This window comes from Erythrolamprus reginae, chromosome 1, assembly GCF_031021105.1.
Source record: "Erythrolamprus reginae isolate rEryReg1 chromosome 1, rEryReg1.hap1, whole genome shotgun sequence".
NCBI classification, from domain to species: Eukaryota; Metazoa; Chordata; class Lepidosauria; order Squamata; family Dipsadidae; genus Erythrolamprus; species Erythrolamprus reginae.
The window spans coordinates 87,750,701-87,776,400 of NC_091950.1; the positions used below are offsets into that span (position 1 = coordinate 87,750,701).

General features: G+C 37.6%; 1 protein-coding gene across 2 annotated transcripts in view; it reads left to right on the top strand.

Annotated features, from left to right (window-relative positions):
• Positions 1 to 25,700, top strand: part of HEATR4 (HEAT repeat containing 4) — a 38,363-nt gene that overhangs the window by 3,400 nt on the left and 9,263 nt on the right. Inside the window, exons 2-13 of one of the 2 annotated variants that reach the window (XM_070758199.1) lie at positions 1,917 to 2,943; positions 5,445 to 5,632; positions 6,369 to 6,506; positions 10,043 to 10,243; positions 11,440 to 11,586; positions 14,256 to 14,438; positions 14,741 to 14,901; positions 16,332 to 16,436; positions 16,848 to 16,966; positions 19,509 to 19,689; positions 21,925 to 21,994; positions 23,533 to 23,722. In XM_070758199.1, coding sequence (XP_070614300.1) covers positions 2,015 to 2,943; positions 5,445 to 5,632; positions 6,369 to 6,506; positions 10,043 to 10,243; positions 11,440 to 11,586; positions 14,256 to 14,438; positions 14,741 to 14,901; positions 16,332 to 16,436; positions 16,848 to 16,966; positions 19,509 to 19,689; positions 21,925 to 21,994; positions 23,533 to 23,722 — 2,612 coding nt within the window. In that variant the 5' untranslated portion in view covers positions 1,917 to 2,014. The remainder of the gene's footprint in view (positions 1 to 1,916; positions 2,944 to 5,444; positions 5,633 to 6,368; positions 6,507 to 10,042; positions 10,244 to 11,439; positions 11,587 to 14,255; positions 14,439 to 14,740; positions 14,902 to 16,331; positions 16,437 to 16,847; positions 16,967 to 19,508; positions 19,690 to 21,924; positions 21,995 to 23,532; positions 23,723 to 25,700) is intronic. The other variant, XM_070758193.1, reaches the window with a different exon arrangement.

Sequence of the window (25,700 nt, forward strand, 5' to 3'; positions counted from 1 at the left end):
GTATGTCTGTGTGTGTGTCTGTTAGCATATGGGGTTTTTAAATATTTAAATATTTTAAATTTGTCTGATTGCTTATGATTTGTTTCTACATGTTGTGAGCCGCCCCGAGTCTTCGGAGAGGGGCGGCATACAAATCTAAGTAATAAATAAATAATAAATAAATTCAGACTTGAAATGATCAAAAACCTCCTTAGTTAATATTTGCAGAATTATCCTAGTGGTTTGAGGAGATCCTTGTACTTTATGAGGCTTTTGCCCTTCTCACCTTTCTTTGTAGGATTGCTTAGCCTTCTTTTTTTCTTCCCTGTCATTTCCTCTTATTAGACTGAGTCCATATCTTCCTTCCAGCTATTCCAGTTTCCTTCCAGCTGTCAACTATTTGCAGCTGAGGCGGAATAACACAGAGACACCAAAGCTGGTTTTAATGGGTCACCCTTATTAACCTAACTAATGCAGACCTGCAGAGGTCAAAACGTAAACGGGGCGGAATTCCCTATCGATAACATTTCTAAGCAGCTGTGGATGAAGCTCCTTGATGAGCAAGGGGAGGTTCCCCTGGCCCTTCCCTTGCTCTCCGCCACACCACCATGGCATGTGGGAAGGCTCACCCCCATTTCCCCTTCTGCAGATTTGATCAGTGAAAGGCTACCAAAATTTTTACTATCACACTGTGGGCGTGGCTTACTCATGCCCTCATCACCTCGAGGCTCGACTACTGTAATGCTCTCTACATGGGGCTACTTTTGAAGAGGGTTCGGAAACTTCAGATCGTGCAGAATGAAGCTGCGAGAGCAATCATGGGCTTCCCTAGGTATGCTCATGTTACACCAACACTCCACAGTCTGCATTGGTTGCCGATCAGTTTCCGGTCACAATTCAAAGTGTTGGTTATGACCTATAAAGCCCCTCATGGCATCGGACCAGAATATCTCTGGGATCGCCTTCTGCTGCACGAATCCCAGCGACCAGTTAGGTCCCACAGAATTGGCCTTCTCCGGGTCCCGTCGATTAAACAATGTCGTCTGGCGGGACCCAGGGGAAGAGCCTTCTCTGTAGTTGCCCCGACCCTTTGGAACCAGCTCCGCCTGGAGATTAGGATTACCCCCACCCTCCTTGCCTTTCGTAAACTCCTTAAAACCCACTTCCGCTGTCAGGCATGGGGGAATTGAGATATGTCCCCCAGGCCTATATAATTTATGTATGGTATGTTTGTGTGTATGTCTTGTTTTTAAATAAGGTGTTTTAAGATATTTTTAAATATTAGATTTGTTATCGTACATTGTTTTGATCATTGCTGTGAGCCGCCCCGAGTCTACGGAGAGGGGCGGCATACAAATCTAATTAATAATAATAATGATGATGATGATGATGATGATGATGATGATGATGCAGGACGCCCTGCATTTTCTTTCAACATCTTTCAATGCAAATTGGGTGCTCTGGGGTGGAGCTCCATTTAGGCTACCCCACTGCGCCCCCCCCCATCCGGGCAGCAGCCCACCTCTGGATCTTATGTAGGTGAGCCCCAAGGCACCCCCTCCATTGCTCAGGCCTGATTTGCCCGGAGCTTCTGGCAAGGGGCAACCCATCACCTTCCAGGATGCCCTCATCAATTATGGTTTTTCAATGCTGTTTTTCTTTGATGAATACCCAGAGGCAAAATACAATAGTTAAGCACCATCCATATATCTTTGAATTTTATTTGGCCTTGTCCTATTCCATATAGATTGACTATAGATTACCCTGTCCGTCCCACCTGAAACAGGATTTTATTACAAGATAACATAAAGATTCTGTGATGGCAACAGTGGGTTGGATTGACCCCAAAATTTATCTGAGTTTTGCTTACCGTGTTTGTTATCTGAATTTTGTTATCGTTAACATTAAGGCATATTTATCTTCCTTTTGTGGCACAGGAAAACCTGAACTCTCCGCAGAAGAGCGGAATGAGGCAATCTGATTTTTAAAAAAATGTTTGATTAAAAAAGTCAAAAGGCTTACCTTTCTTAATAAAATGGAGGTATCTAATTTTTTGAAGAGCCAAAATGTCTTTCCTCCTGAGGCCGCTTTAAAAGTCAAAGTCGACAGAAAGAGCTTGCCATCATACCTCGCTATGTTGTCTGCCATGAAGGCAAAAATGCCTTTTTTGTATCAGAGAAATGTTAGCCGTGCTGACTGGTATTATGCGAATTACCAGAAACAATGTCTTAAGAATGTATCCAAGAGCATTTGTTTTTCCAAAGGAGTCATTAAGCCATCAGCTTTATCTTATAAAGATTATGACCCTAAAGGTCTCTATGATTTTTCCACTATTCTTCGTCAATGTAAAGATGAATATAGTCCTAAAAAGCTAAGGCAACCAAGAAAACTGAAACCACCGAGATTACCTCAGCTGAGGGAACCAGGAATTTCTCGTTTCCAAAAAACTAGGAACCTCCCCCTGTTCTTAGAAGATTGTATCTGGGAAGCCAAAGTAGAGACCGCCCGAGCAGAGCCTACATTGCTGGCACCCGTTCCTCCTCCTCCTCCTCCTCCTCTTTCTCCTCCTTCTTCTGACCTTCCAGACATTCAGGCATTCCTAACCAAACCCCGTGAAAAGTTAGGAGACTCAAGCGGGAAAAGACAGTCCAAATTCACAAGCTCGGAAGAACCAGGACAAGAACAACAACAACTGGGATGGGAAGAAAGACTGTTAACAAAGATAAGCAAAACGACAGCTCAATGGATTGTGAACAATCAAGCGTCTTGGGGAGGTTGGGTTCAGGGTAAGCTGAAGCATTTCAAGAAACAAAAGTACGACTGGGACAGCTTCAGATATGTGCTCCCTTGTGAAGATGATGTAGAACTGTTGGATGGAATTGTAACAGAAGAAACAGTGGAAGGAGGTCCTATTCACAGAGATGAACGAAAGAAGCTAGGGACACCTCTCTACGCTTACCATAGGTAAGACACAAAAGTTATTATTACAATAGAAGAAAATATGTAACCCTGGGATTGAGTTTTGGAGTCTGAGGTGCAATCTAAGTTTGATTACAGATGCTTCATTACCCAACTATATAACATTATCAGTGTCAGTGAGTGTGGAGTTTGCTCCCTGTTAATATGCAGTAGTTTGCCTTGCCTATCTTGGTGGTAGATCTGTAGCAAAACAAAACAAAAAGCAACATGAGAAAATGTTATTTTACTGAAAGAGTAGTAGATCCTTGGAACAAACTTCCAGCAGACGTGGTTGGGAAATCCACAGTAACTGAATTTAAACATGCCTGGGATAAACATATATCCATCCTAAAATAAAATACAAGAAATAGTATAAGGGCAGACTAGATGGACCATGAGGTCTTTTTCTGTCGTCAATCTTCTATGTTTCTATGTGGTGTGGTTTTCTCCTCAGCAGTTGCTTGATCAGTCATCAATAGATACATGAAGATAAACCACATCGACACAGCATTCAAAAGAGACAATCAAAAGTTAAATCCCATAATGAGAGGGCAATACACAAAAACAAACTGCTATTTGATTATACATATATTATCGGTGGCTAGATTTGATATCTGCAATTGCTCAAACATGGAAAGATTAAACCCCCCCCCAGAGATAAAAGGTAATTAAGGAATTGTTGGAATGTGCAGAAATGTGCAGGCTTACTTTAAAATTGCAGTACAATCAAAGGAAGGAATTTTATATTGTGTGGGGAAAAATATATTTGTTTGTTTGTTTATTTGTTTATTTATTTTGTCCAATACACAATGAAGCTTATAGAGGATATAGTAGAGAAAAAATACAAGATATAGGAGAGACTATAGGACAGGGGATGGAAGGCACTCTAGTGCGCTTATGTACGCCCTCCCGTACATCCCTCATGATCCCTCACCACTTTGCAGTTCACCTTTTGCGGACTCTCTCCTTTTATCTGCCCCACAATTCTTTCCACCCAAGTGAAGGGCTGCAAAAATTTTTAGTACCACTCTGTGGCCGTGACTTATTTTATGGGTGTGGCTTGCCGGCCATGTGACCAGGTGGGAGTGGCTTGACAATCATGTGACTGGGAGTGGCTTAAAGGCCATGTGACTGGTTTAAAGGTGGCCAACTTGGCACCACTCACATCAAGGGTTTGGGTTAGGGTGCGTGGCCTCTCCTCGCCTCAAAGAGATACAATTTCCCTATCTATATATTATTATTGAACATCCAAAATATACTATTTAATTCTATGTAAATATGCCATATGTGTACATGCATATTACATACAGGCACACAAAAATATACATTATCTACTTTATAAACTGTATGTGTATGTACACACACATGCACAGCTCTTCTAAAATTATACACATTCAACCTCATTTACTGCAATAGGAAAAACATACCCAGAGCCCAAAAGGGGGGGAAAGGGGAAAAAAAAATCAATTTTTTTCTACTGGTTTTGCATACCTGACCGTACCTATAGGAGCCCATCACTGTTCCACCCACATCAGACTGGAGAACTGACAAGAGTAAGCTGCTTCTCCTTTCTGTGGCAAATGGTGAGAGAACTGACACAGTAAACGCTCACTTCCCATCCTCTTCTCCTACCCTGTGTCTTCTCCCACTCAAGAAAAGTGGGAAAGATTTTTGGCACATGGAAAGCCTGGAATATGCAGAAATGTCCAAGCTAACAATGGAATTGCAAAACAAGGATGAGACAGATTTCTACAAAGCATGGGACAAATGGTACCTCTGGTTAAAAAAAAGAAATTACTTAAAAAATTATTCATCAAGAAAAATATCCCAAAAAAAACCAACTTGAAAAACTAGAAACCTACATCACAAATCATAACATCAAATTGAAACGACAAACTGTAAACATTGATTGACACGAACTTTAAATTACAAAGAAAACAAATCCTTAAACCACTGATACGTATTGACACTAACAATTACATCAAAAATATATGGATAAAACTTTAGGGAAATCTACACCACCTATGCGCTTAAACCACAGGCCGCAAAGCATGAAAGCCCCAGCTCTAACGCTGGCCTTCTCTTCTTACCACTCCCCTTTTGCTCCAATTTCCTATCCCCCTTCCCCTTATATCTCTTTCCCTTCTTCCCCAACCCCCTACCTTTCTTCTTTTCTCCCTCCCCACCTACGTGTACTATATAAGTAAATTATAAATGTTAGAATGTATATTATATATATCCCTTTTGCTTTTCTGTACCCTGTTTTTAATGTATATATTCAATCAAAATATTAAAAAATAAAATAAAGGAAAGGAAAGCCTGAGCCTTTCCACTGCTAAAAGGCAAGTGGCCTTGAAAAGCAGTAGCTGCAAACTTGTGGGGAGAATGTACACATAATGGCTCTATATAGCCAACAGAAGCAGAGCCAGTTACGCTTATTGATTTATTTCCATATAAATCATGCTAAGTTTCTTTCCATACAAATCATGTTCACTGAAAACTTTCAGGTTACCGTCTTCTCCTGCAAGAGTGGTAGACAAGGATGATGTACTCTTTCCCAATCAAACAGCAGAAAAAATATCAATGAAACGTTTCAGCACAGCACTTCCTGCTAAACGCCACGAACGGCTGCACCCCAGGACTGGAAGACATTCATATGTGACTCACAATGTCTTTGAACAAGAGGTTTATTTCCGTAAGTATTAGGGGAATGACTAAAGAGCTTTAACTTTATAGAGTGAAAGACAGGTTCCAAAATTGGTTTGAGTATAAGCTTGCAGAAAATTATATTCTGCCAAATCAAAACCTTATGTACCAAAAGACATGATAAATATTACTAGAACTAGAGATGTTAAAACAATGATGTCTTTATTTTGAAAGTTGTGTAACAATCTGTCCTATCTGGAACTTTTTTAATATTGCAGGTAGCAGTGGTGACAGAAGACTGAGGAGCCCTGGTGGTGCAGTGGTTACAATACAGTATTGCAGGCTAACTCTGCCCATAGCCAGCAGTTTGATCTTGACTAGGTTCAAGGTTGATTTAGCCTTCTATCTTTCCGAGATCATAATGGGGAGCAAATTATTGCCGGCAAGATGCTGGCATACCATACAGAGAGTGCTGTAAAGTACCATGGAGCGATATATAAGTCTAAGTGCCGTTGCTATTTTCCTAGCCCATATTTGTGAGTTTCTGGTTGGCCACTGAATGATATAAAACGCTAAACCAGATGAATAATTGGCCTCATTCATTTGTCAGATTGCCAGATTCTCATTTTCCTCAAAGGACTCCAGAAATGTTATAGACTCAGAGATATTCAACCAATAAACACTATAAACTACTGTACCATTCTTATGGGATACAGAAAAGTCTTCAGCATTTAGAAATAATGTTGCTATGTTCCAATGTTTTTCTTTCTCCTGCAAACTTTCAGGATCAGCCAAGATTGTCCATCAGAAAACCAAGAAGGATCGTATCATTCTGGATAATCATGATGGATATAACATACATCTAGAACAATGCTACCCAAGAGCTCCAGAAATCTGGAGCTTCGAATCACCCAAAAGGACAAGTAAGAGTGGAGCACTGTGCTGACTCAGCCCCATATTTTATTCACCATTCTCATTTGAGAGAGAAAACTTGCTTTCAAAATTATGTTTGTATATCAAAATAATTTGATGAAAATTATTATCACTTTTTCACAAGTGAAAAAGGATAGATTTTCACGCTTTCACATTTTTTTGTGGAAAGACTACTCTTGTTTTCAACATGATTTCTCACAGAAATCAAGAAAGTGAAGAAATACCTACTTCATTGTAATTCCTACATGAAAAAAGTCCCTTAACTGGAACTATGTAGATTTGTAATGTTTTTTAAAACATCCCCTGTATTTAAAACAAGTCTTCGGAGAGGGGTGGCATACAAATCTAATAAATTATTTTTATTTTTATTTTTATTTTTATTTTTATTTTTATTTTTATTTTTATTTTTATTTTTATTTTTATTTTTATTTTTATTTTTATTTTTATTTTTATTTTTATTTTTATTTTTATTTTTATTTTTATTTTTATTTTTATTTTTATTTTTATTTTTTATTTTTTTATTTTTATTTTTATTTTTATTGGATTTATATGCCGCCCCTCTCCGAAGACTCGGGGCGGCTCACAGCATGTACAGAAAAACAGGAAACAATAATAACAATCCAATTATACCTTAAAAAACAATCTTAGAATTCTAATTAAAAACTATCAATATCATTCATTCAGCAGTCAAACTAAGCATTTTTTTTTGCTCAAATCAAAACTGGTTTCTGGGAGAAAAAAACCTCATTGTTTGTAGCCATTTGACGATGGGGTGCTATAAACAACCATAAATGCAGGTCAATTATCAACTGTCCAAAATCACTCATATGACCACGGAAAACTAGACATCAGAATTTTGAATCTAGGTCATTAACCGAAGATTATGAGTCTGTATGAATAGTATGATTGTGTTTTATATCAAGGGTTTTAACATGTCTTAACTATTGGATTTGTACTGTTTTATTGTTGTGAGCCGCCCCGAGTCTTCAGAGAGGGGCGGCATACAAATCTAATAAATAAATAAATAAGCATTATTATTATTATTATTATTATTATTATTATTATTATTAATATTTGGTTTTTCAGGATTGTTGTATCGGTCTAAGTCCTATTATTTCTCTTTCACACAATTTCCTAATTATATTCTAACAGAGCTTCTTGAAATTACAAATAATAATAATAATTGTTATTATTATTATTATTAATTATTTTATTATTTATTAGATTTGTATGTCGCCTCTCTCCGGAGACTCGGGGCGGCTCACAACAATAAAACAGTACAAATCCAATAGTTAAGACATGTTAAAACCCTTGATATAAAACACAATCGTACTACTCATACAGACTCATAATCTTCGGTTAATGACCTGGATTCAAAATTCTGATGTCTAGTTTTCCGCGGTCATATGAGTGATTTTGGGCACTTGATAATTGACCTGCATTTATGGTTGTTTATAGCACCCCATGGTCAAATGGCTACAAACAAGGAGTTTTTTTCTCCCAGAAGCCAGTTTTGATTTGAGCAAAAAATGCTCGTGACTAATGGGTTCCTGTAATTGTATAAGGTCTCCTGCTCAAGCAGGTGATTGTATTAAAAGACTACCAAGGTCTCTTCCAATCCTTTTTTGCTATGTTGTAATGATGACTGTGGCGTTCACTTAACAACCACGGTACTTGTTTAATGACTGCCACGAAGGAGTCCTAAAACAGAAGTCCTTCTATTAAATCAGGTGCATTCATGGTATGATCCTCTTTACAATTATCATGACTTACAACTGAAAACATGGGCTTAGTTACAGTCATAAGTCTACCTATATCCAAGGAAAGATTTAGATATAGCTGTTCTCCTTTAATCAAGGAAAATATCCTGATACAGATTAACTTTTCCCCATAAGGAGAAAGCGGGATCAAAACAGTCAAGATGGCTGCAGTTATTCCCTTGAAGCCCCACCCTTTTTTTTTACATGTGCCGTGTAGTCTTACAGTCAGGGTGGGGCTCTGATCACATGATTTCCTCTAGGTGCAATGCTGCTTGCCTCATGTTCTGGATCAGTCTACGGAGAGGGGTGGCATACAAATCTAATAAATAATAATAATAATAATACCCTGTTTCCCCGAAAATAAGACGTACCCTGAAAGTAAGGCATGTCAGAGGTTTTGCAGAATTTGCTAAGATAAGGTACCCCCCGAAAATAAGGCATAGTTAAGTTTACATATGGTACGGTAGAAAAACATACGGTACCATTCAAAGCTGTTCATAGCGGTACCGTAATAATGTGGCATCCCCTGCTGGCCCCTTCCATTGCTTTGTACCGTCCAGTAGAGCAGACACAGTCTGCTGCTGTCTCACCGCCATTACAGTCTCCACTACAGTGCGTAGACTGTAGTTCCTCTGGTGGCCGGAAGCTGCAATAGCGGGAGTATACTGTTGTACCATATAAGTGCCGTCGTTTGTGTGTGTGGGTGCCATACTGACAGGTACCGTACCGTAATCAGTGTACTGTACGGTACACTTTCTTTGGAGGTGTCAGCTTTTCTGCCTGTGAATTTGTCTTATTTGAGAAATATAAGGCACCCCCCGAAAATAAGACGTAGCACAACTTTTGGAGCAAAAATTAATATAAGACAGTGTCTTATTTTCGGGTAAACACGGTAATAACAATAACAATAACAATAACAACAACAACAATAATAATAATGATGGATAAAAATCTTCAGGCCAAGTAGCTTGCCCTGTCACCAACAGGGATTTGTTTTGCATGGGGAAAACTATTCTAGTTCCTCACAAAAAATGAGTGGCTTTTTTGCCTGTTCCCAGGGGTGGGCTGCTAGCCAGAAGGCATAATTGGGCTCCCCTCTGCGGCTCTGGAGGTACCGTGAGTTTGAATGGAATTATGCTCTGCGCCCGTGCATATGCGCAGAAGCAAGAAACCTAACCAGAACATGGACGCACCTGCATCTCCACACACGATTTTTCTACCTGCACGGGCACAGAAACTTAATTCCGCTCAAACTCACGGTAGCTCCAGAGCCGCGGAGGGGAGCCCAATTAGACGTTCCGGCTAGCAGCCCACCCCTGCCTGTTCCATAGATGGATGGTCAGGATGGGAAGGAAGAAAAACTGCTATTTAAGTTTGTAAATAATTGAATTATAATTTCATCATTTGAACCCTTACACATGTGTTTAAAATAACTCTGCACTTTCTTTCTCTTTTAATATGTTTTCTCCAGCATTTACAGCTAAAACAGATTGCTTTGTGTTCCATATGTCTTGACTAACCATATTCAATGAATTCCAATGTGTAAATAATATTTCTATCCAGATATCACCTATTTGTTTTGAATAATACAAAAACCATTGACATAATTTAAAACTTTTTCGTAACCATTCATTATATAAAGCGATCCAGGGGAAATCAGATTTGCTGTTTACACATTAATCTTTGTTTCTGTTAATCACTTTTGCAAACAAGAAGTAATATGAATGAATTACTAATTAGCTTTCATTAATATTGTTCTGGATCAGCTAAAAAAGTACAGAAGGGAATGATCCACTGGAAAGCACTTCCCAGTCTTATTGAAGATTTTTCACAAGTGGATGAGACACAATCAACTGACCCAACTGGAAGAGAAAGAGAACTGTCCATTAAACAGGAAGGAAGTGTATCTGAATCTATTCGCATCCGTAAAACCATGTTGGAACAATGGAAAGCTGCCTGGAAATTTGGTAAGTACATACTCTTCTTCTAGTTCTCACTTTAATTTGTTATTGCCCATTTAAGTTAATGACCATTTTTCTATTTTGACTCTTGCCATTAATAATTGTAGAATCCCCTGTAACTTGTCATGGGCGGATCACTTCAAACAGTAACAACAAAAACAACAACAACACAGCTGGAATCTTCAACTGGACTTTGGCTGGACTGGGAAACGCACAAACTTTTAAATATGTACCATGCTTTACATCTATGATGTGTCATTGGCAGATTGTACCTACCAGGAAAAATAAGGGGCAGAGGGCTATTGAAAATCCATCCAACTGCAGAAGAAGAAAAATGAAGTTTGAATGATGTGAACCAAAGTACAGTGATATGTCTACTTAAGAACATCTCTACTTAAGAACTTTTGTAGATAAGAACTGGGTGTTCAAGATTTCCCCCCCTCTACTTAAGAACCATTTTCTACTTAAGAAACCAAGGCCAGAAAAATTTTCCAGGAAATTTGAGAGTGGCACGAAGGCCGTGCCAGTTTCCTGCCATTCCCCCTTTAATCCCGTCCATCTGGGCTGCCAGAGGAGCCTTTTGGTGGTGCTTAAGGAGGCTTTGACAATCCGGAGCGAACAAAGCATTTTCCTTTCTCTGGCTGCTGGGACAGGGAATAAACCTGTGCCATTGTAAATCTTAAGCAAGTACAGTACTTGGTTGATAACTAGGATGCTGACAGCAATCCGTATCAACCATCAGCACCAGTCAATAATATTTGTGATACATTTTTAAATGTTTAGTTGACTGGGTTTCATGTTTAATGAATAAAATATAATAATAATGAGGACCCGGATTGTGGGGGCAATATGCTGGCTCTGTTAAAAAGTGCTATTGCTAAAATGTTGTAAGCCACCTTGAGTCCAAGGAGAAGGAAGGCCGGCCGGCCGGCAGGCAGATCATCATCATCAGTAGTATCATCGTCATCATCATTGTGCTACTCGGAATAACATACATTTTAAGAAGATACTTAGTTGTGCCTAGGATGCTGGCAGCAACCCGTATCAACCATTAGCACCAGTTAATGGTATTTGTAATGTATTTTTGAATGTTCATTCACTGAGTTTCATATTTGGTGAATAAAAGATAATAATAATAATGATAATAATAAATATTCTCTCCAATGTTTTTCTTATGGTATTTTTGTACTTTTAACTTTCAGATCCTAATTGGAGGGCAGCAACTATAGAAGGGATACTTTTAGACCTTACTGATGTACATGTTCAAAATCGGATCAATGGTCTACTTGTCTGTGCCTCGTCTGTGCTTGAACGTTCCTGTAAAGTCCAAGATACAAGTCAGGAATCAGGTAAATGGGCGCCAGGTGCAAATTTCTATTATTTCACTTATATATATTGAGAATTAGTACATAACAGCTGCTGGGATATAAACAGTAACTGATTCAAGTACAGTGGTACCTCTATCTAAGAATGCCTCTACTTACAAACTTTTCTAGATAAAAACCAGGTGTTCAAGATTTTTTTGCCTCTTCTCAAGAACCATTTTCCACTTACAAACCCGAGCCTCTGAAACTGTAACTGGAAAAGGCATGGAGAAGCCTCTGTGGAGCCTCTCTAGGAATCTCCTGGGAGGAAACAGGGTCGGAAAAGGCAGGGAGAAGACTCTGTGAGGTCTCTCTAGGAATCTCCTGGGAGGAAGCAGGGCCGGAAAAGGCAGTGAGAAGCCTCCGTGGGGCCTCTCTAGGAATCTCCTGGGAGGAAACAGGACCAGAAAAGGTGGGGAGAATCCTCCGTGGGGCCTCTCTAGGAATCTCCTGGGAGGAAACAGGGCCAGAAAAGGTGGGGAGAATCTTCCATGGGGCCTCTCTAGGAATCTCCTGGGAGGAAACAGGGCCTCCACCCTCCCTGTAGTTTTCCCAATCGCATGCATTATTTTCTTTTACATTGATTCCTATGGGAAAAATTGCTTCTTCTTACAAAATTTTCTACTTAAGAACCTGGTCACGGAACAAATTAAGTTCATAAGTATAGGTACCACTATACTCTGATGTCTTCCTAGGCAAATTTGGTTGCGGTTCCATCCATTTATACATAAGAGAACCTATTGGATGATACCATTTACTAGTAATTCAAGCATTCATACAGAATACATATGAAAACGATTAGTTTTCTGTGTATATTTGATGCTACAGGTAGTTCTCACCTTATAATTTGTTTAGTTACCGTTGAATGAAAAAAGTGACTTAAATAAAGTTTTCCATACTTATAACCATTGTAGCATCCCCATAGTCACGTGATCAAAATCCAGATGCTTGGCAATTCATATTTATCATAGTTGCAGTGTCCTGGGGTCTCACATTTCCCTTTTGCAACTTTCTTACAAGCAAAGTCAATGGAGAGGTCAGATTCACTTAACAGCCATGTTATTAACAATTGCAGTGATTCACTTAACAACAGTGGTAGGAAAGGTTGAAAAATGAGGCACAACTCACTTAATAACTATCTTGGTTAGCAGCAGAAATTTTGGACTCAATTGTGGTCATAAGTCAAGGACTAACGTACTTTCATATCAGGACAATGAAAGGAAATGCCTTTTTTATTTCATTATATTTAAATTGTTATTATACAATTTTAAACACAACATTAAGAACAACAACACATACAAAAACAATGATAATAACTAAAATAATGGTTATAAGATGTATTCACTTTTTTTTTCATTATTGTTTTTTATTAATAAGAGAACTAAACTTGTTAAATATATACATGAATTTAGAGGAAAATCTGTAGAATGAATATAAATAAATACAATTGATTATCATAATTAAAGTAAATGTTATAAGGTTAGAAATATAGGCAATTTGAATTGGATTTGCATTTAAATCTAGAATTAGTGAACACATATTGTACCATTAAGAGGGAAATTAAGATGAAGGTGGGGAAAGTTTGAAATTTATGTTGATAGATAAGTTATTAAATAGAAATTAAACACAAAGAATTTAAAAATTGGAACATTAACTATAAGTTAATGTAGATTTACTATTGGATACGGGACTTTAGTTATTAGAAAAAGGAATAAGGAGGTGAAGAAGGCACTATGGGTTAGATTTAAGAAGTTAGAGATATTTTATTAAGCATTTGAAGGAATATTAATGGTGAATTTAATTGGAAGATAATTGGTTTGTCTGGATGACAAAACTAGAAAAGGAGGCAGCAGACGTTAAGCTATAGATACTATGAGTTAAGAAGTAATGAAATTGGTATTTGATTTTTTAATTATTAAAATTGTACTTAAGGAGATAGATGTTTAAAATGTATTGAAGATATATGATATTGTGTATTTCATGGTAAAGAAAAAATAAATAATGTTTTGAAAAAAGAAGAAGCAAATTTATTTATTTATTTATTTATTTATTTATTTATTTATTTATTTATTTATTTATTTATTTATTTATTTATTTATTTATTTATTTATTTATTTATTTATTTATTTATTTATTTATTTATTTATTTATTTATTTATTTATTTATTTATTTATTTATTTATTTGATTTAATTTGTATGCCGCCCCTCTCCGCAGACTCGGGGCGGCTAACAACAGTAATAAAACAGCATATAATAATAATCCAATACTAAGAACAGTTAAAAACCCATTATTATAAAAACCAAACATACATACAGATATACCATGCATAAAATTGTAAAGGCCTAGGGGGAAAGAGTATCTCAATTCCCCCATGCCTGGCAGCAGAGGTGGGTTTTAAGCAGCTTACGAAAGGCAAGGAAGGTGGGGGCAATTCTAATCTCTGGGGGGAGTTGGTTCCAGAGGGCTGGGGCCGCCACAAAGAAGGCTCTTCCCCTGGGTCCCGCCAAGCGACATTATTTAGTTGACGGGACCCGGAGAAGGCCCACTCTGTGGGACCTAACTGGTCGCTGGGATTCGTGCAGCTTTTAAAAGCTACAAAACATTTGCAGCAATTTATTTCTAAAGTGAATTATTTATTTTTAACATGCATAGAGCCACAGGCTTTCACAAAGGATATAGAGATTAAGGATTTACCAAAAAATATACAGTCCTTACTGCAAAAAACTCTGTTTGACACGGATGCCCATGTACGAATGGCAGCTGCAGTGTGCTTCTACGCCATGTCGAAACCAAATTCAGGGGCACACTCTATCATGAAGAAAGCTCTGATACATGGTTAGTATACATCTTTTTCTCTCTGTATGAATGTCACTAATCCATAAAGCCGTGAGAATACAGTTAGATGCAACTCGTGTATATGTATTTCATTACTCAATGTAATTTGCAAGTCTGATGTCAGGCCTACTGGGCAGACCAAACAACTGTCTCATTTAGCAACAAAAATCTGTGCTCAATTCTAGTCACAAGTTGAAGACTACTGTATTTTTACCCCCCCCCCCCCAAAATTCTATTTTATACCGTCCCTGAGTAGTTGTCATCTTTTGAGGATTCTGCATTTATTCTTATTTTCATGTTAGGTAATTCTGCAGACAGCTGGGCAGCAGCTCAAGCTCTAGCCCTGGAAGGAGTTACCAGTTTCCAGGTAGTGAAAAGGATTATATCTCAGATTTTTGATCAAATCGATGATGTTTCAGAAGAACAGGCATGTCTTTTGTTAGCTCGGCTCAGCAAGCACACGGTAAGTTTCAACATTCAGGATGAAGAATGGGGAGAAAGCACAGGATCGGTATTGCTGCTGAGGATTTTTGAATCAATTTGCCCAGCATTGTTGGATGCACTCATTGTGCGCTAGTGTGTCAGCAGAGGCAGCACCTCATCTCCCTTGTGTAGCTCACCAGCAAAATAGAATTGGCTTGGGTGGGAGGCCACCAGGGGATATCAAGCTTCAAGGAGATTTTGCCAATGTTTAGGCTCTTGCCACATGCATGCTGCAGAAAAGACCATATGGCTAACTTCTTCAAAAGGTTAACAAAATTGGTTGTCATCTTTAAAAGCCTGCCTTTGGGACCTCATCCATCAGGTAGCTCCAAAAATTGTGGGGTGTCATCATACTGTTGTATTATATTTTCTTTTTATGATATGGAATGCTCATTTTCAAAACATCACTTTTTGCTTTTAGTTCTGAGCCAAGCCACAGTAATGTTGCAGTTCCTATTTTCATTTATCGGTGTGTCTAATATGCCTTCCTTTTCCCCCCTTCTTCTTCTTCCTCTTCTCTTTGCTTTCAAGTTAAACTGGTTTGGGGTGAGAGAAAAGAGACAGCCAACCTAGTATAGTAAGGAAGATATTTTGCTTTAAACTAGTGAAATAAATTTTAACTTCAGTTTATTAGCCTAGAAAAGTGTATCAGCCTAAAAAGCATTGTCATTTATCTTCTGTTAAGTCACCTTAGCTCAGCCCTTCAATTAATAGGAAATGATCAGATATTAACATGTAACATCCACTTTTCTTAATTTCTTTCCCCTTTTTAAATATATCTGTGCATTTGTGTATGTGTGTGTATGCATATCTTGGATTGGCAAAGTTACAAATGCTTTCTTTTGATTTTTCATTTATGAATAATGGTAATCAATTTAACATGCAATGAATATGAGTTTTTAAATAACTGCAAAACTCCTTTCTAATTCTTCTCAAATAGCAGATTGCAATACAAACTTTATTATTTTACAATAAACCTGATACATTTTCTGTATGTATCAGAAAAAAGTAGGTTTTGAGTTTACATATGAATGCACACACACACACACACACACACTGTACTAAATGCTTTACTGCTTTTATTTGCCTTTTTTCATTGTTCAATGTGAAGAGTCAGCAAAAATAACTATTATATTAATGCACATTATTAGCAAGTTAAATCTTCAACAGCACAAAACTTGCATACTAAAGGTACATAACATAATAAATAGACTGTTTAATACCAACATGCTGTAAAAATCATGAAAGCCATTTAAAAAAAAGATATTTTAATGAAAAGAAATAAAAAGACCCTTTTTACTTTTTTGATCAATCAGTTATAAATCTCTTTTCTTCCTGTCTATATGAATGTCCTATGAACACATTGTAGAGTATTTTTAGGTTCCTTATTATGTAATTTAATGCTTTCAGGCTCTGGTTCATTGTTTACTGGCATCAGAATTGAACAGCTATCAATGGATACATCGGGTTTTGGCATGTAAAACATTGTCTCGTATTCCAGGGAGTGTCACCCAGGTATGTTTCATCCCATGAACTGGAAATGCAAAAAAAATGTTAGTGATGCTATTTTTCTGATAGCTTATTGGAGATTCCATTTTACCTGAACAAAAGGAACATGCCTCTCATAAAAAACCCCTAATTTACACAAGGCTTTTAAACTGAGCTATTATTTTTGGTAGATATTAGCAAGAGGCTTATCAAAAACATACCCTTCTCTTATTCCCTATGTAAAAACAAACAGCAGTCTCTATGGACGTCTTACATATTTTGTTTGAGAGAAGCATTCGGCCTTTATATATGGCTATCTCTGAAAGTGTTTCCCACAGAGCTACTAAAATAAAAAAGGACACATTATTCTAAAAAAACCAGGTGGGTTTAAAAAAACTGTTATGTCTGTTATATGAAGTCACTTTATGACTTATATAGGACCTCAAGAACAAAATTGTCCAACTGATGTGGACAGATTGGAAAACTGAGGTACGCCAAGCAGCTGCCAAGGTTTTGGGACATTTGAAACTTGGAAAAGAAGTCCATGACCAGCTGAGGTGAGCATCAAACATCACCTATGGTATCTGTACTTTTGTCTAGAAAAATTGATGTGGTATGGTATAGTAGTGGGGTCTAAAACCTTTTGCTACTTGTTTGGGCGCACACTTGCACATGTATGTGCTACTTCTGCACATGCTACAGAAGTGTCCTGGGCAGGTGGGCACAGCCTCCTACTGCCGGTGCTATCGATTCACAGAACCCACCGCTGGTATAGTATCTACATTGGACACAAACTGCCTCCACATTATGGAGTCCATAATATCCTAACATGAGAAATGATATATCACATTGATATATTTATATACAAATGGCCATTGATATCATGATACAGCCTGTTCTTTGTGATGATAAAAAGAGAAAAATATTCAAGTTTTGTGTAAAGGCGTTTCATGCACCAAGGCCTGCATTTCTGTTACCTGCCAAGGAAGATAGCTTTTTTGGCATTCTTGGAGCCTTGTACCCAAAGTTCCCTCTAAGCTGAGCAGTGAGCCATGGCTCACTTAAAAATCATCACCAACTCAGAGTTTTTCAAACCTGCCCAGAAGCCGATTGCCAACCTTTTGCAAAAGCAGATTGCCTATCTTTTGCAAAAGGTTCTCCCACCAGATCTTCCACTAGCACCCTGTAAACAGGCTCAAGCAGTGGGGTGCTGAAAGAGGAGGCGGTGGAAGCGAGGGGCTTACAGCTGCCCCTACCCCCCACGCAGCACAATGGAGAGAGAGAGAAATTCAAAGGAAAGGAGGCAGAGAAAGAGAGGGAAAGAGTGAGAGGGAAGGAGAGAGAGAGGAAGAGAGGAAGAGAGAGAAACAGATAGAAAAAAGAGAGGAAGGAAAAGAGAAAGAAAAAGAATGGGAGTAAGGAAGAGAGAAAGAAAATCAAATCTAGTTTGAAACTAGCTCAACTATTTAAGTGGCATTTTGATATTGATAGAGTTGCCCTATTATGAGCTCACTGTTATAGACACACAGTACAGTATTTTATTTTGAAATTTTCTGAGGCAAAATAGGGTGGGTTTTAATTTAATTTAATTTAATTTAATTTAATTTAATTTAATTTAATTTAATTTAATTTAATTTAATTTAATTTAATTTAATTTAATTTAATTTAATTTAATTTAATTTAATTTAATTTAATTTAATTTAATTTAATTTAATTTAATTTAATTTATTTAATTTAATTTAATTTAATTTAATTTAATTTAATTTAATTTAATTTAATTTAATTTAATTTAATTTAATTTAATTTAATTTAATTTAATTTAATTTAATTTAATTTAATTTAATTTAATTTAATTTAATTTAATTTAATTTAATTTAATTTAATTTAATTTAATTTAATTTAATTTTATTTTATTTTATTTTATTTTATTTTATTTTATTTTATTTTATTTTATTTTATTTTATTTTATTTTATTTTATTTTATTTTATTTTATTTTATTTTATTTTATTTTATTTTATTTTATTTTATTTTATTTTTTTATTATTTTTGTGCCGCCCAGTCCCGAAGGGACTGCCGCTCAGACACTATACTTTTCCGCCCACCCCCCCAAAAAAAATTAGAGGGAACACTGCACCTCATGAAAATGTTTTACCAAAATTGAGAAACACATTAGAAGAAAACGATAGATGGCAGAAAGGAAATGTGACAAAAAATAATTGTCATATATGTCAGATGTGGAGGGCCCCATCCCCTTTGCTTGCACCTATGTCTTCCAATGTTTACTTATTTATTTATTATTAGAGTTGAAAGGGACCTCGCAGGTCATCAAGTCCAACCCCCTGCTCTAGCAGGAAACCCTATCCCACCCCAGCCAGATGGCAGTCTAATTTCCTTTTGAATGTGTCTAGTGATGGGGCATTCACAACCTCCACTGGCAGGCCATTCCACTGGTTGATCGCTCTTACTGTCAGAAGGTTCTTCCTTATTTCCAGGTTGAATCTCTCCTTGGTCAGTTTCCGTCTGTTACTCCTGGTCTGGCCCTCTAGCACCCTGGAAAATAGTGTGACCCCCTCCTCTCTGTGGCAATTCTGTGACAGTGTTCTTTAAAAGGATTCCTAAAACATTTTAGGATCTCTAAAATTTAACTGATGTATAATTATTTATGCTAAACATAGCAACTAATAGCATGAGGACAAACACGTTTGCTGATTTAACTTGCATTGAAGTTGTATATTATTTTTCCTCAAAGCTAAGTTATATACAGTAGTACCCCTAGATACAAGCATAATTCATTCCAGAAGGGAGCTTGTATCTCGAGCAAACTCGTATCTGGAACAATAGCTTTAGACTTTGTTTTTCCCCTCCGAGATAACCAAAAGCAAGGATTCTTGCGCCACCTAGTGGACGCTCGGCTCGTATCCCGAATTTGAGCTTGGGACTTGGAACAGAAATGTCTCTCCCCTCCTGGCTCGTATCTTGAAATACTCGCATGTGGAGCAGCTCGTATCTAGAGGTACTACTGTATTTTCTTTTATTTTGCCCTGGATGCATACATTGAGTGAGTTTACTATTAACTAACAGCATCCTTATCCCCTTAGAGATAATCTAAAAAGGGGAGACTGCCGGAAGAAAGTGGAATCTCTTTCGTTAATTGGCTGGCTGAAATTCATGACAGCCAGGCTGCTCCCTGGCTTTCTTCAATGTTTCTCTGATGACTTCGTAGCTGTCCGAAAAGAAGCTTGCTGGGCAGCCGGAGCACTTCAGATTAAAGAAGAGACAGTGAGTTCTTCACTAAAATGATTGATAAAAGGATTTGTATGCAAAGGTATAAATACATTCCACTCTTGATTGCAAGATTCTCAGAGTTACATTACTCTGGATTAAGAATAGAGCTGTTAAGGAGTGTGCAGAGCGACCCCTAAGTTATCAAGGATGCACATGCACTAAGGAAACGTGGAATTCCAGCAGATATTCAGGAGATATTACTAATGATTCAGTTATACAAACCAGATACATTAAAGTGTATAAAATAGTGTTTACTTTAGAAATAGCACAGCTATTTCAAGTTATAATTTTAAAATTTCTATATATTTTTAAATGTTTTAGATGTGTTTTTACTTATTATCTTACAATTGATATATTCAAGTATTTTAAAATTAATGATAAAGTTAGTTTTTTTTTCTTTTTTACTTATTAAAAATATAAAGATGACTTCTACTTTGAGAGGAGCGATTGTTGCTCCACTAAATGTTACATGTAGTGTATGTTTTGTCTGTCTTTGCAATGTAATAAAAATATTATTAGAAAAAAGAAATAGCACAGCCAAGTTAAATAGTCAATATCTCTCAATACAACACTAATATTACAAGCCTTACTTTGTCTTACATATCAGGCGTACATTACAGTTTACCAATACATCAAACTACCATCCAACACACAGAGCTTACCACATCAGTCACAGTGAATCAGCAAAAAATGAACAAAGAGAGCAGAGATAAAGAAGCATGCTTTCTGGCTCCCTCTTGTGGCAATTTGCAACACTAACTCTTAAAGCTATAGTACTTCAATGCATACAAAATGCATTGTTAGCTTGTTTATATATTGCCAACCCACCTGTTTTATACATAGTACTAACAAGAACAATCAAACTTGCTTGTGAATGAATATTCTAGTTTAGTAAAGAAAATCTGTGAGCGGAACCAGTCTTCTGCACATAATAGAACGGAATAACAGAGTTGGAAGGGACCTTGGGGGTCTTCTAGTCCAACACCCTGCCTAGGCAGGAAACCAGGAATGAAATGCTCCTGGATTGGGCATGCCTGCCAGCGACAGCAGCACGGGGCTTTGCCCAGCCTCCAGATGCTGCTATTTGGGTTCTTTTACCCTCTGTGCATGCACAGAACGCTTTGGCATGCGCCGATGGTAAAAGAACCCAAATGTTGGCATACAGATGGGTGGCTGAAGCCTCACACTGCCATTGCTACTGGGCCTCTGACCACCAGAAGGCACACCCAAGGGGCGTACATAAGTGCGCTAGCCTGCCTTTCGTCCCCTGTCCAATTGTCTCTCCTTATCTCATATATCATATATCTTTTCTTCCTTTCATATATCTTCTCCTATACTTTTACATCTTTTCTTTATATATAATACTTCATGTCTATCCTCTTCAATATGTATTGTGTATTGGACAAAATAAATAAATAAAATAAATAAATAATAAATAAACCAGGAGCATTTCACCACTGCAGGAAATCCAATACCATTTCAGACAAATGGTTGTCCAACATCTACTTAAAAACTTCTAGTATTGGAGCTCTGATAACTTCTGGAGGCAAGTTGTTCCGCTGATTAATTGTTCTAATTGTCAGAAAATTTCTCCTTAGGTCTAGGTTGCTTCTCTCCTTGATTAGTTTCCAGCCATTGCTTCTTGTCCTGCCCTCAGGTGCTTTGGATAATAGCTTGACTCCCTCTTCTTTGTGGCAGTCCCTGAGATATTAGAACATTGTTATCATGTCTCCCCTAGTCCTTCTTTTCATTAAACTAGACATACCCAGTACCTGCATATAGGAACCGTTCTTCATACATTTTAGCCTCCAGTCCCCTACCGGTAATCATTTTTGTTGCTCTGCTCAGCCCTCTTTCTAGAGTCTCCACATCTTTTTTACATCGTGGCAACCAAAACTGAATGCAGTATTCCAAGTGTGGCCTTACCAAGGCCTTATAAAGTGGTATTAACACTTCAAGTGATCTTGATTCTATCCCTCTGTTAATGCAGCCTAGAACTGTGTTGGCTATTGTGTGGCAACAGTGCTGCACACTGCTGGGTTCATATTTAAATGGCTGTCCACTAGGACTCCAAGATCCCTCTCACAATTACTACTATTGAGCAGGTATCCTGCTTTTAATTTGGGATGTAAGTATGTTATTTAATATGAATAACCCTATTTTTTAAAAAGATCTATGAATAAGACTCTGAATTAGTTAACAGATTCTGTTGTTGTTGTTGTTGAACAGGTACTAAGATGCCTTTTTAAGATCATGCAGACTGATCCTTTATGGAAAATCAAAGCTATTGCCATCAGAGGTATTGTATATTAAACTATTGAGAATTCTTATTATGATTTGAACCCATCTATAAATTGTTTTTGTAACTGTAATTTTGGATATTATCTTATTTGTGAGAATCTTATCTAACCATTCTTCTTTAAAACTGTTTTAACTGAATGAACTTAGTGATTATTGGAAGTTACAATCGCACTGAAAAAAGTGATTTATGACCATTTTTCACATTTACAACTATTGCAGCATTCTGCAATCGTGTGATTTAAATTCGGATGCTTGAAAACTGGTTCACATTTATGATGGTTGCAGTTTCCTGGAATCATGTGATGCCCTTTTGCAACTTTCTGACAAGCAAAGTCAATGGGGAAGCTAGGTTTACTTAACAACCATGTTATTAATGTAATGGTTAACTTAACAACTGTGGCAAGAAAAGCCATAACACGGGGCAAAATTCACTCAATAAATTTCTCACCTAGCAACACAAATTTTGGGCTCAATTGTGGTCATAATTTGATAGCTACCTGTATATAGATCTATTCAGATATGTTTGAGTGACATGGGGGAAGGTTTGGTAGGGAAGGTTTGCCTATTTGCCGATGACTCTAAAGTGTGCAATAGGGTTGATATTCCTGGAGGGGTCTGTAATATGGTAAATGATTTAGTTTTACTAGATGAATGGTCAAAGCAATGGAAACTGCAGTTTAATGTTTCCAAATGTAAAATAATGCATTTGGGGAAAAGGAATCTTCAATCTGAGTATTGCATTGGCAGTTCTGTGTTAGCAAAAACTTCAGAAGAGAAGGATTTAGGGGAAGTGATTTCTGACAGTCTCAAAATGGGTGAGCAGTGTGGTTGGGCGGTAAGAAAAGCAAGTAGGATGCTTAGCTGCATAGCTAGAGGTATAACAAGCAGGAAGAGGGAGATTGTGATCCCCTTATATAGAGCGCTGGTGAGACCACATTTGGAGTACTGTGTTCAGTTCTGGAGACCTCACCTACAAAAGATATTGACAAAATTGAACGGGTCCAAAGACGGGCTACAAGAATGGTGGAAGGTCTTAAGCATAAAAAGTATCAGGAAAAACTCAATGAACTCAATTTGTATAGTCTGGAGGACAGAAGGAAAAGGGGGGACATGATCAAAACATTTAAATATGTTAAAGGGTTAAATAAGGTCCAGGAGGGAAGTGTTTTTAATAGGAAAATGAACACAAGAACAAGGGGACACAATCTGAAGTTAGTTGGGGGAAAGATCAAAAGCAACATGAGAAAATATTATTTTACTGAAAGAGTAGTAGATCCTTGGAACAAACGTCCAGCAGACGTGGTTGGTAAATCCACAGTAACTGAATTTAAACATGCCTGGGATAAACATATATCCATTGTAAGATAAAATACAGGAAATAGTATAAGGGCAGACTAGATGGACCATGAGATCTTTTTCTGCCGTCAGTCTTCTATGTTTCTATGTTTCTAACTGCAAAATACTGGATCACAGAGACCAAAAGCTCACCTTCTTAACATAAAACGTCAAAGCAACTATCATTTTCTTTTCTGATAGCTTTGGGTCAGATAGGTGAGGCAAGTCCCTACCTAAAAGACCTTCTTCTCTGGGCCCTTAATTATGAAGAAGATCCTGGAGTACGGAGGGAAGCCTGCCGAAGTATCATCACTCTCAAAATGCAAGATGAAACTGTTCGGGCTACTTTATTTATGAGAATGATACTAGAACCAAATGAGAAAGTAAAAGAGTAAGTTACTCTCTTTTTTTTTGTAATAAAAAAACGATTCATGTGTTTAGAAAGTTCTTTCTCCCAAAACATCCTATTCTTCACCTTGGCAATTGTACGAGGACTATCCAGAAAGTAAGGTTACAACGCACGTAGGCAGTGAAGGGCTACCAAAATTTTTACTACCACACTGTGGGCGTGGCTTATGCAGGATGCCATGCATTTTTTTTCAACATCTTTCAGTGCAAATTGGCTGCTCTGGGGTGGAGCTCCATTTTTGCTACCCCACTGCGTTTCCCCCCATCCGGGCAGTCGCCCACCCCTGCACGTAGGGCTTGTGGGGAATGTTCGCGGGGGAAGTTGGTATTACTATCGTGTAGTGGGAAGCCAGCAAAAGAAAATGACCAGTGCCAGTGGTCAGTGCATTGTGGTGAAGGTTAGAGATGAGCGTCCTCATTCTGTTTCCCTCCAAATGCGAAGTGCGCACTGTAAATATGCTTCCTGAATGCTAAGGACATGAACCCTGTTGCGATGGGAGCCCACGATTTTTCTCACCGTTGTTGAGTTTTGAATTTTTTGGCTGAAGGAGAATGGGTATGGCGCCACTGCATTGATTGAGGTTTGCTCTCTGGAGTATGGTGATAAGCCCAAGTTTCATCTCCTGTCACTATACAGTTGAGAAGAGCCTCACTTTCCAACTCGAAATGGTCAAGAAATTATTTGGTGGCTTTGGCTCTGTCGATTTTATGTGCTTCAGTAAGCATCTTGGGCACCCATCACAGCAGCGTTCATGCCCTTAACTTTCAGGTAGCGTATTATAGTGTGTTTTATTACAGCTTTGGGGGTGGAAAAACCACCCCTTTATTCTTCAAACCTAAGCGTTCCTTGCAACTGCACTATTTTATTTCTCTAGTAATGGGAAGTGGGGTGGGTGGGACAATAATGGCCTGTGTTGCCAACTGTGATTTTTAAACCATGGTTTGTGAATCCTACTAATTATAGTTTATAATTATAGTTTATAATTAGTAGGATTCACAAACCATGGTTTAAAAATCATTTGGCAACACAGGCCATTATTGTTCCACCTCCCCACTTCCCATTACTAGAGAAATAAAATAGTGCAGTTTATAGTTTATAAAGCAAGACAAGACGTGATGCAATCTTTGAATCCTGTCCATAACATTTTATTATTTGAGAGCAGTCTAGTCAATTATAGTGATTGTTTGGTTATGATGGACCTCCCTCGAGCTACTTATGAATTAGTTCTGAAGTTAGTTAGTCCTCCCCCACCCCAATAAGTGTATGTTGGGGGCTCGCATGTACGGCAATTTAATAATAATTTATAATAATTTATTAGATTTGTATGCTGCCCCTCTCCAAAGACTCGAGGCAGCCTCCTGTAGTCACAGGATCATGTTTTACGATAGTTTTGCAAAAAACTGGCATATGCTATTGATTACTACAAAACTGGATCATAGTGAAACATTTGTGTGGTTAACAACCTTGGTATTTGATTAACAACCGTGGTTTTCATTTTATGACTGCAAAAGTAATAAATGACCAATCATTTTATGACCAAAAAGGTCATAAAATTGTATTGGTCATGTGGGTGAGCCATTTTACAATTGTTACAACTGAAGACCATGATGGACCCAGCTCCATTAAGGTTAAGTTGAGTACTCTCATATAGGCTCCTTTTGAACAGTAATAGATCTTCAGTACACTCATACATGTTAATCCAATCAATAAGAAATTGAAAAACTTCCAATTTATGCACTGTGCAGTCCGGTCATTAAATGTCTACTCTATATTGAAGTCAATGAAATGTATTGCCCAACAACTTGTGCACAGGCTTGTAGGTCATGGGTAGAATGTAATATTGTAGGCTACTTCTGCTCACTACTGCTGTCAGCGGTTCAGCAGTTTGATTCCTGCCTCAAGATTAACTCAGCTTTCCATCCTTCCGAGGTTGGTAAAATGAGGACCCAGATTGTTGGGG